Here is an 11256-nt window from a genome sequence, read left to right as displayed (position 1 = left end):
CACATTAAACATTAAACACCAAAAGATTTTGTGATACAGTTCATCTGCGGTGGTTGAGTAGTGTGTGTGCAGCTGACAGGGTGAATATAGGGTGATAAACAACAGTGTTTACGGGGGGTTAAATGTAGATTCACTAATTTGGGCTGACAAGCAGATATAAGGTTAAACTAATCCTGTTTATTCTCATCCAGCTAAATTGGTTCTTTGAAAACAGTTTGAGGATTGATTTGTAAATCCTGGATGAAGTTATCGTGGGTAACATTTTTTTTGTATTTAGTTGTATCATGTATAAGTATAGGCACGTTTTCACGTTGGTGAGACAATAACCTGAATGTTCTCATTTAAAATCATCATTAGATCAACACTTTCATTATGAATCTCAGAGGGACATGCATGCAGAAAAAGGCCCACATGGGCAGACCAGACAGTCAGGGTGAAATAGATGGCTTTTTACAAAGACATAGGCTATGAAACCATATTGTGTTGCTTTTTTATTTTTTTATTCGAATATATCAGCGTTTTTCCATCTTTATTTACAAAACCCAAAAGAAATGCAAAATAATTTTCAAAGTTGATACAATACAATAACTGCTTCAATGAGCAACTATAATATTCTTCTAAAAAGATGCAAGAATTATACATCAAAAATATTATATATACATATAAGACACTGATATAGTGATAGAAATTATATAAGTACAAGAATAGATTAAACATAGTTACAGGTTATTTATTTATGTAGGAGAAGCCATGTCTCTACTGTGTTCATTTCCACTTGTGTGTAAAGAGTCTAACAACATAAAATATATTTAAAAATAGAAGCATCATTGTTTTTAATGTGGCTCCTTTCAGCTGTCTGGCGCAGTTGCTTAGCAACGGGCAGTGGGCGGGGACAGTGAAGACGGTGGGCGGGGCTTTGTTTAAGACTGGAGAGACCTGCAGCAGGAGGAGGGAGCACGCGACGCGAGGGGCTGGACTTCTGAAACGCCGGTAGGGATTGTAACCGAACGCAGCTGCACCTCTTAGGTATTAGCTGAATACTTTAATATTAGTCCGGTTCGCGGGTGGTTTTCACTGTGATTCGGTACACGGCTGGGGAAAATGTCTAACGTCAACTGGAAGCCCTTTGTTTTCGGCGGGCTGGCTTCTGTGACGGCGGAATGCGGTGAGTGATGAGTGGAGCGGCGGGGAGGCCGAACAGCGTGGCTTACTTTTAATTATTTAAAGCTCTGTTGTGATTTTCAGTCTTATAAGGTAATGTATACCATGTTTTGTGTTGCAGGGACATTCCCAATCGACCTAGCCAAGACACGTCTTCAGGTTCAAGGCCAAGTAGGCGACAGCAAATACAGAGAGATCCGGTACAGAGGCATGCTCCATGCTATAGTGAGGATAGGAAGAGAGGAGGGGCCACGTGCACTGTATTCAGGGTCAGTATGTTTTGTATTCTGTCTTACAAACCTGGTATTAACTACATAAGTACTGGACCTATTATTTGCTTTCAATCCTACTGCACGCCGTATTTCTCATCATGTGTACACTTCCTCCTTTATGTGCACTTCCTCCTTTTTTTTGTAAAAGCCATCTACCCCAAGAGGGGGGCGGGGGTCTAGCTTCCTTATGTGCTAAAACTTTTTTGGGGGATCTCTTTCTTTTGCTGGGTTATGAACCACAGTTGTGGGCCTGTAAAGCCCACTGAGATATTGTGATACTGGTTATTAAAAATAACTTGACTTTTACAGATTAGCTCCTGCTATGTTGCGACAGGCCTCCTATGGGACTATAAAAATTGGCACATACCAGAGCTTGAAGCGACTGCTGGTTGACAGACCAGAGGGTGAGTCCCACTTTTTTTTTCTGTCCGATACACACTTCCGCAAACATTACCTGCCCCCATAAACACATGCACATTCCAGTCACAGGCGCAGCACAGATGTTTGTGTTTTTGTGTGTGTGACCTATTTCAATATGTCTCCTCTGTTGTTGTTTTTCAAACTAAGAGCTAAGTGTAACTGTTTGCGCTTCTGTAAAACCCTGTATACATTGTTTGAAAAACTGCTTGCTCACAGTTAGTCTGACTCCCGCTCTTCTCCTCTTTCAGATGAGACATTGCTGACTAATGTGATGTGTGGTGTTCTCTCTGGAGTCGTCTCCTCCTCCATCGCCAACCCCACTGATGTGCTGAAGGTAAATATTTGCACACGTGCAGTTTGTGTTGTTTCTCCTTGCTGTGTTGTCTTGTTGTTCTCCAAAGGGATTTGAGCAGGTTTGACAATATCTTTGACCTGCAGGAAGGCGTGGAGTAAACCTTAACGGAGCAGTCTTCTTTCATTTTGTGTTTTTTTTCATACATGCAGTTGTGATTACTCGTGCAGCCTTGAGTAGGATTGTACTTCAGTTTGGGATGTGAATCTGTTGGAATTTCACAATGCGACACAAAATAGATTAAAAAAACAACAGTACGTAGGGGTGCTATTTTCAGAATCTACTCCAGTCCACTAGTAGTGTGTATAAGATTATGGAGTTCTTATATAAAACATTTAAAAAAATAACTTATCAACTGATTTCAATAATGCAAACTTGTGAAAAAAGGAGACATTTATTCAAGTCAAACTTTAATAAATAAACACTTTTTTACTAAAGTTTGTAGTATTTCTCAATTCTCAGTAACTTCAAGTTCAAATTATACAAAAAATTAAAATGCTGCCTGTTATATAAATTGAATTGGTAGGCTTTGGCTAGTTATTTATTTCTTTAAGAAAAATAAATGATACACTTGTTTCACTCGGTAATGCTTGACACAACTTTCATTTGGTTTGTAGGATTAGTGTCCAACAGTAGCTTCTTTTTGAAGAATTTGCTTTTTTGTATTGTAAATTGATTCAGAATCATAGAAGATAAGAATTTCTCGCTCAATCCCTAACTCAGTGATTGTTTTGAAAAACAGATTAATGTGCTCTTTCTAGATGAGTCCGTACCCACGCCACGGTGTGGTCTTCCTGGTACCATGCCAAGTGTGGTGAAGGGCATCTTAGTGCTATCAAGACTCAACTAGTGGATTATTTTTAGTCTGAAGCCTCTGAGGCTTAACATAGTGTTCTGTAAACGATATGGGTGCATGAATATTGCGTGTGTGCGTGTGTGTGTGTGTGCACATGCTTATCTGTACTCGTAATGTTTTACCCAGCTTCCTGCCATGCCCCGCTAGGTGCGATGGCTTCCTGTCCAGGGCACATTGTGTGTCTGTCGGGGGTTAACAGACTAATGGAAGTGGCTGCAGGGCTGGAGCATTGCATTTCCATCACGGTGTGTTCTGGCTGCACGAGCCAAGTCATTATAGGGCCCGACAAACCAAAGCTGATTTGCAAACAGACATCATTATAAATAAAAACAAGTCAAGCAGGAGCTGGAGAATTCACAGAAATGAGCACAGAGAAAATCCCCTCTTAACTTTTATTCCGATGGTAGCCAGATTAATACAGCACCGTACGTTACCTGGTGAACCTACAGCATTCCACACTGGTTGGGTTTACTTTCATTGTGTCAAGTGCAACTTTATTGACATTACCTCTGTCTGCTCTTCCAGATCCGAATGCAGGCTCAGGGAAGTTTGATCCAGGGCAGTATGATGGGCAACTTCATCAACATATACCAGCAGGAGGGAACACGAGGACTGTGGAAGGTACAGAGCCTGTAAATTGCTTCATTTGTATTGCTAAATGAGCTCAGTTTCCATGGGTTACAGGTTGCAGCGCAACTGCTCTTTACCACTGTGAATCACTCTCTTGCTTTCTGCTTCAGGGCGTCTCTCTAACAGCTCAGCGGGCGGCCATCGTGGTCGGGGTGGAGCTACCGGTGTATGACATCACCAAGAAACATCTGATCCTGTCGGGTCACATGGGGGACAACGTGTACACACACTTTGTGTAAGTTTGCGGAGTCCCCTGGAGATCCTCCTCCTGCATCTAATGGGATGTTTATCACTGGCAGGCCACATCAATGACCTTTCAGCACCAAAGATTTAATGAACAAAATGAAGGAATGTACAGATCATAATTTGAATCTGTCTTGTCGTCCCCCAGCTCCAGCTTTGCGTGCGGTTTGGCGGGGGCTTTGGCTTCCAACCCTGTGGACGTAGTCCGGACACGCATGATGAACCAGAGAGGAGGATTTATGTACCAGGGAACACTGGACTGTATACTACATGTCAGTCACCTCACACGTGTTCCTGCTCAGATTGTGTTTGTAGATGACTAAGTTAACGGAGCACTTCACAGGTTTCACAAATGAACATCAGTTTACTCTTTATGAGCAGTGCTGTTCAGCCCATTGTCTTCTGTGGCTCTGGAGGGAGCTTTTAAAGTCTGAGAAAACGACTCCTGAAAAGATGTGTGCTGGGCAGGGTGGGACTAACAGAAGGATACTATTGGTTGCATTCTGGGAAATGTAGGTTCCAGTGTTTTGAAGCTTGACCCACACTTAAGACTAAGTCAGGATATATTCGGTCTCTTTACAAACGTGCCCTTTCGATGTTTCCCTCAGGTTGACTGCTTTCAGCATTTTAGTTTTACAAAATTTTGACTGGTGTGTTAACTGCATGCCAAATTAATCGGGGCTCACATGACCAAGTTGCCTCGCAAGTTACCACATGACCAATCTGTTTGATCCGTATATTCTCTGGTCTCACTGAGCTAAAAACCAAGAACCCGTCAGCGCGTTAGCATGTCGTTCAAATCAACACTGAGCTGGTTTGTAACCTGTAGGCCATAGACAACGTTGGCTTCACCTGGCTTGTTCCACTGTCTTACTGTTATTACAGATGTGTGAACTAACCACAGACACTTGCCCCGTTCATGGACTCGCAGTGATGCTTTACTGCAGTTTGTGGCGGTACAGAAGGAATATAGAGAATGGATATTTAGTGTTATTTTTGGCATTAAAAAAATGTGGCCTTGCAATTATTATTTTCATGACTGCAAACGATTTGCCTTTTTAAAAGCAGCCAGAAGTGACAAAATGATTAGATTCTTAGACTTGGACCAGACACTGGCCTGATGCTATAAAGAAGCGACTGAGTGCACGTTTGAGTTTTGCCTCCTGAGTGAATATTTAATATTGTAGTAATTTTGAATATCTAGAGCAGACCTTATTGTCACTGATTTCCAAATCCCAGTTCAAAATGCCCAAAGAGGACTTTAAAATGATCATCAGAGGGTGAAAAGATAGAGTGGGTTTTTAACATGTTTGTTTTTCTTTTTTCAGACGTGGCGCTCCGAGGGCTTCATGGCCCTCTACAAGGGCTTCTTTCCCAACTGGCTCCGCCTGGGACCGTGGAACATTATTGTATCCTTTAACCATCTCATTAGTGCACCACTCTGTTTACATATATCCTCTGTGATGCAATATCATTTGTGCTGGAGAAATCAGCAGGGAAAAGCTTTAAATTATGTTATGCATCCGGTAGAGTATGGCATAAGTCATGTGCCAGTGGAGGAAAGCATAGCTTAATGCTAACTCTTTTATATAACTTTGTGAAACTAGTGCCTCAGTACCTCACTGCCCCCGGGTTAGAGAGGACTCAGGGGGTCCCTCAATGGGGGGGTAAGAAAAAAATGAGTGGAGCATGAACTCTGAGTCATTCTGCAACAGCCAAAGAGTTGGAGGAGGGAAGAGAAGTGCTGTGAGGCCGTCATCGTGCTCCAACCAGGCCTGAAAAATGTAATGAGATTATTGACTTGTTACAGCTGAGTAGTCTGAGGTAACAAGGAAACTGAAACAAGAGAGGCTTTGAGCTAAAGTACAGAAAGCCAAAATTCCTCAGTGAGCCTCCCACGCTGAGCCAAAAATTCCACTTTTGTTGTTCCTTTACTCTGTGTCCAGTTCTTCCTCACATACGAACAGCTGAAGAAGATCAACGTGTGACTGGTGGATCGAGACGGCGAAGAAGAGACGAGTATGTGCTCAGGCTCAGAGACGAGCTGAGAGGACCAAAATCGGGAAAGGCTTGGATGGTGATGGATCCTTTATGGAACCCCTGAACGTGAGGGAAGGGGTTCATGTAGACCTCGTGTATGAGGGGCGGAGAGAGAATTTGCCTGATTCCTGTTTGGGCTTCATGTCTCCTAAAGCCTGTGGCAAGTGTGGAAGACTCACTCATAACTAATGTTTTAGCTCATCCACATGCTATATTAAGCTTAACCGCTCATTTAAATTTGATAATGGCCACTTTACTCTTGTTTATGAAACCTTTTCTTTAACCAGAAACTTCTTAAAAATGGCTCTAATGCCACAAGGGTTTTCAGTCTTCTACACCTAAAAGTGGTTTTCAAATTGAGTGCCTTAGTTTGTGATGCAGGCCCTCTGAGTTACAAAGACTGAGATTATTCCCTTTTTTTGAAAAGAAAAATGTTTGTGTGCATTAGTCAACAGACTTGGACTAGGATAAGGTGTGTTTTTTTATTTTTAAATGTATCTCTAAATTGAGGATAGGGTGTGTGGAGATTATTTATTATTCCAAGTCTCCCTGGCGAATCTTTTACAGAGTCAAGAGACAAGAATATACTCCACGGTCATATAAACAGCTCACACACACACACACACACACACACACACACACACACACGCGCCCATATGTGGCAAAACTATTGGTCCCTTCATGCCAGTGAGTGTTTGCAGTAAATATAGCTGGGGGTCAGCTGGGGGGAGGGACTCCCTGGGTTCTTGTCAGATACGTTGCTGAAGCCCACGCTACTTTAGGATTAGATCAGCTTATCCAAAGTACATCATTTGACCAGGTTTATTGCTTTCAGACGCTGCACATGATCCACAGTTATAATGCCAGGTATATTTTCATATACTGTATTTGCACGCTGTATGCATAATGTGAGCTTTTTGTTGTAAAGAAAGAATGTGTTAATGGCTGTCACGTGTGAGCTGTCATCGCTGCCAAAGTTTCCTTTCGATGTACTTTGTGTGTAAGTGCTACTGTCGTCCTGTATATTTTTAATAAAATGGGGGGGAAAACCCAACATGTTCTGCTTTGTTTTCACCACAGTGTGGCGCTGTGGAGCTTCCCACCAGAACTCGACCCAGTTGAAAACGAAAAGCTGTTATGAGTCTTGATAAATTCCCAAGCCTCAACGTTGAGGCCACAAATCTAGCACAGTTGTGTTGTTTCTGAGGGATTGCCCAGTTCCTTTCAAACGCACATGTACACGCAGCATCCCACAAACAATGACATTAATTATTCAGGGAATTCTTAAGATGTAATTGTTCTTTTATTTCTGTTGGTAAATTCCCAGTTTTCCTTCATCAGAGCTGAGCTGATGGGAGCTCAGGGGAGTTAAACCGCAGTATCTCTGTGTGTGCCTTGTTCTTTTATTTAGGGAGCATCACCATGGGACTTATTACTTGTGTGACAACTGTTATTGTATCTGCTTCATCTAGCCCACCATGAGTTGCACTGCCACATTATTGTTGATGTGACAAGCATGGCGGTGCCGAATAACTACATTTTAAACAACTGATGAGGAGCATCTGTATGCTGCTTGTGTACAGTACATTATAGAACTGAAGGGCACTTTCACAAGACATCTATGTCAAATCAAGGCACAAAAACATCCCTCACTGTCTGTAAGGCGAGTTGAATGAGAGAATAACAATAATGTGTGGTGTGAGTGCCAGGATTTGGCATCTATAAGTTGGCATTATAGGCAGCTGCCTGGCATCACGTCTCTGGCACAGTCCTCTACAAGCTGGACAAGTATGGCCACGGGGGATTCCAGCGGTCACAGACATGCTGCATTATGGGTATTATTTGCTGCCTGGCCCAAGGGTGCAGGGGGGCCGGCTCTATTGTGTTCCAGGGATCAGAGTGAGCTTTTGTGTCACAGGGATAAGGCTCCGCTCTGCTCCAAACACCCTGCCCTTTATCTCTCCTTTTTTTTTTTGTTCTTTCAGCCGTTCCTCAGATGAGAACGCTGGTCGCTGCAACACACGGGTGAATAAATGGACGGATAAATGGACAAGCGGATGGAAATGTAGACAAGGAGACAAATCTATCATAGTTTGTTGATCCACTGGAACGAGGAGCGTGTGGCTTCTAGGCAGCACATTGCTGACAAAGAAAGAAATCACAGGCCTATTGCTATTTCTTTTTGCTCAATATTGCAGTTGAGATATGGACTGAAATATAACTGAACAGTTTTTCTGTCTCAGCTTTTGAAAGATGCTCAGAAAATGCTTGGGTGCTTAGTTTGAGTGAAATGAATGATTTTCCCTCCTGAAAACACATTGTTTACAGGCCACAGATTCTGCATAACATCAAAATACCCTGCTCAGAAAGCTGTCTGAAACATCTTTCTCCCCGAGAAGAAAGTGCAGCCTGCTGTCTGTTCTGTGAACAACAAGCTGACAAAGTGAGGACTTCAAACTAGGGAAGGCAATAGATCCTGCAAAAATGTCAAATGATGCTTTAGGAACTTTAGAAACATTACATTACAGTTCATTTATCTAACGTTTTTGTCCAGAGCGACTTACAAAAAGTGCAAACAATCATGAGGATACAACTCCGAACAGCAAGAATCTTGCAAGTACATTAGCTTCAACTAGGTGAAAGTGCAGAACAATCGCTTCAAATAAGCCAAACCAAGGCCAACATACAGAAACAATAGAATATGAATCAACTATTAGCTATAAATAAGCCAAACCAGTATAAGTGCATCATACATTTGACGAGGTGCAGTTGAAACAGGTGGGTTTTCAGTCTGCGACGGAAGGTGTGAAGACTGTCTGCTGTCCTGACATCAATGGGGAGGTCGTTCCACCATTTTGGAGCCAGGATAGCAAACAGGCGGTTTTGTTTGAGGGGAATCTGGGTCCCACTCGCAGTGAGGCAGTAGCGAGCCGATTGGCCGATGCAGAGCGAAGTGAACGTGCCGGGGTGTATGGTTCGACCATGGATCATCCATTCACAGCACGGTAGGCCAGCACCAGAGTCTTGAAGCAGATTCGAGAAACATAAGAGGTCATTTTATAGTAAATCTCAGACTGAGAAATATCAATTTAAATTCCTGCAGGGAAATTGTAGAGATGGCACGAAGAGGCTTCAGAGGATCTGGTAGGTAGATTTGGTTGTTTTGGACAGAACCAGGCTAGCTGTTTGTCCCAGTTTTCTGAACAGAATTTCCAGTAAATCAGCATAAGAACATGCTAATTAATGTGCCTTTCCATCCACCCCTGTTCTGAAAATATTAGGAGCTGGTTCATTGATGCTACCGTTGCAGAAGAAGAGAGCGCAATGAGTTTAAGTTTACATTTGTCTCAGTGTGCTTTACAGACTGTACAGGTTACGACACCCTCTGTCCTTAGATCCTCGCATCGCACAAGGACAAACTTCCTAAAAGAAACCCCATAATTAAAGGGGGAAAAATGGAAGAAACCTCAAGGAGAGACTGAGGAGGGATCCCTCTCCCAGGACGGACAGACGTGCAATAGATGTCGTGTGTACAGGATAAACAACATAGTACAAATACAACATTTGACAGAAATTATGTTGTGTTGAAAAAGAGAAAGTTTGGATGAATCCAGGAAAATGTCAATAAGGCTTCCCGGTGTCCAGCAGGACCAGGGCAGCAGGCGCTGTCACGATTCATGATCCTGACGTAAACTTTATCAGTGGAAATCTGCCACATGAGAGACACAGAAACTCCAGAGATGATGCCCCGGATGATGAGTTAGTAACATGCATTTACATAAATGCATACAGATAGAGAGGGAGAAGAAGAGAGGGAGGGGAGGAGAGAGGAAGAGAAGGAGAGCAGGGAGGTGTCCCCCGGCAGTCTAAGCCTATAGCAGCATAACTAGGGGCTGATCCAGGGCAAACCTGAGCCAGCCCTAACTATAAGCTTTATCAAAAAGGAAAGTCTTTAGCCTACTCTTAAATGTGGAGAGAGTGTCTGCCTCCCGAACACAAACTGGAAGCTGGTTCCACTGGAGAGGAGCTTGATAGCTGAAGGCTCTGGCTCCCATTGTACTCTTAGAGACTCTAGGAACCACAAGTAACCCTGCAGTCTGGGAGCGTAATGCTCTAGTTGGTTTATAAGGTACTATGAGATCTTTAAGATATGCTGGAGCCTGACCATTAATTGCTTTGTAAGTCAGGAGAAGGATTTTGAATTCTATTCTGTATTTTACCGGGAGCCAGTGCAGAGCAGCTAATACAGGAGTAATATGATCCTGTTTCCTTGTTCTTATCAATACACGTGCCGCTGCATTTTGGATCAACTGAAGAGTCTTAAGCAACTTTTTGGGACAACCTGATAACAATGAGTTGCAGTAATCCAGCCTTGAAGTAACAAACTAGTTTTTCTGCATCATTTTGAGACAGGATGTGTCTTATGTTTACAATGTTACGTAGATGAAAGAAGGCAGTCCTTGAGATTTGTTTTATGTGGGAGTTAAACGACAGATCTTGATCAAAGATGACGCCAAGATTCCTTACAGTGGTGCTGGAGGCCAAATTAATGCCATCAGAGCTTCTATGTCATTAGAAAATGCGTTTCGGAGGCGTTTAGGGCCAAGTATAATAACTTCAGTTTTGTCTGTGTTTAACATCAAAAAGTTGCTAGACAATCCAAGTTTCTGATGTCCTTAAGGCATGCTTCAAGTTTAGCCAATTGATTGGTTTCATCTGGTTTAATTGATAGATATAATTGGGTATCATCCGCATAACAATGAAAGTTTATAGAGTGGTTCCTTATAATATTGCCCAAAGGAAGCATATATAAGGTGAACAGAATCGGTCCAAGTACAGAACCCTGCGGAACTCCAAGACTGACTTTGGCTGTCATGGAGGATTTATCGTTAACAAGAACAAATTGAGATCGCTCAGATAAATAGGACTTGAACCAGCTTCGTGCGGTTCCTTTTATGCCAACACAATGTTCCAGTCTCTGTAGTAGAATGTCATGATCAACAGTGTCGAAAGCAGCACTGAGGTCTAATAAGACAAGAACAGAGACAAGTCCTTTGTCTGATGCCAATAGAAGGTCATTGGTAACTTTCACCAGTGCCGTCTCTAGTCAAGTTGCATTTTACATAAATGTCTGTCCAAAATTTCATCAGTTCATAATTTTATCCTATTAGACATGTACACAATTGTCATAATCAATTCTTCAAGTTTTAGCCACAAATGTGTTTTGTGAGGTCACCTTGACCTTTGACCTTAAACACCAAATTCTAATCAGTTCATCCTTG

At 42.4% G+C, this 11256-nt stretch overlaps 1 protein-coding gene across 1 annotated transcript; it reads left to right on the top strand.

Annotated features, from left to right (window-relative positions):
• Window positions 1-950: 950 nt before the first annotated feature.
• LOC115023071 (kidney mitochondrial carrier protein 1) lies at window positions 951-7028 on the top strand. Its single transcript, XM_029454215.1, has 9 exons — window positions 951-1165; window positions 1283-1430; window positions 1743-1837; window positions 2102-2187; window positions 3587-3682; window positions 3802-3926; window positions 4083-4206; window positions 5263-5343; window positions 5881-7028. Exons 1-9 carry the CDS (start codon window positions 1102-1104, stop codon window positions 5920-5922), a joined length of 861 nt encoding a protein of 286 aa, XP_029310075.1. The 5' UTR covers window positions 951-1101; the 3' UTR covers window positions 5923-7028.
• The last annotated feature ends 4228 nt before the right edge of the window (window positions 7029-11256 follow it).

Source organism: Cottoperca gobio, chromosome 17 (assembly GCF_900634415.1).
Source record: "Cottoperca gobio chromosome 17, fCotGob3.1, whole genome shotgun sequence".
In the NCBI taxonomy this organism is placed as follows: Eukaryota; Metazoa; Chordata; class Actinopteri; order Perciformes; family Bovichtidae; genus Cottoperca; species Cottoperca gobio.
The sequence above is the reverse complement of the archived record's forward strand: the minus strand, read 5'-3'. Positions and strand labels throughout refer to the sequence as shown.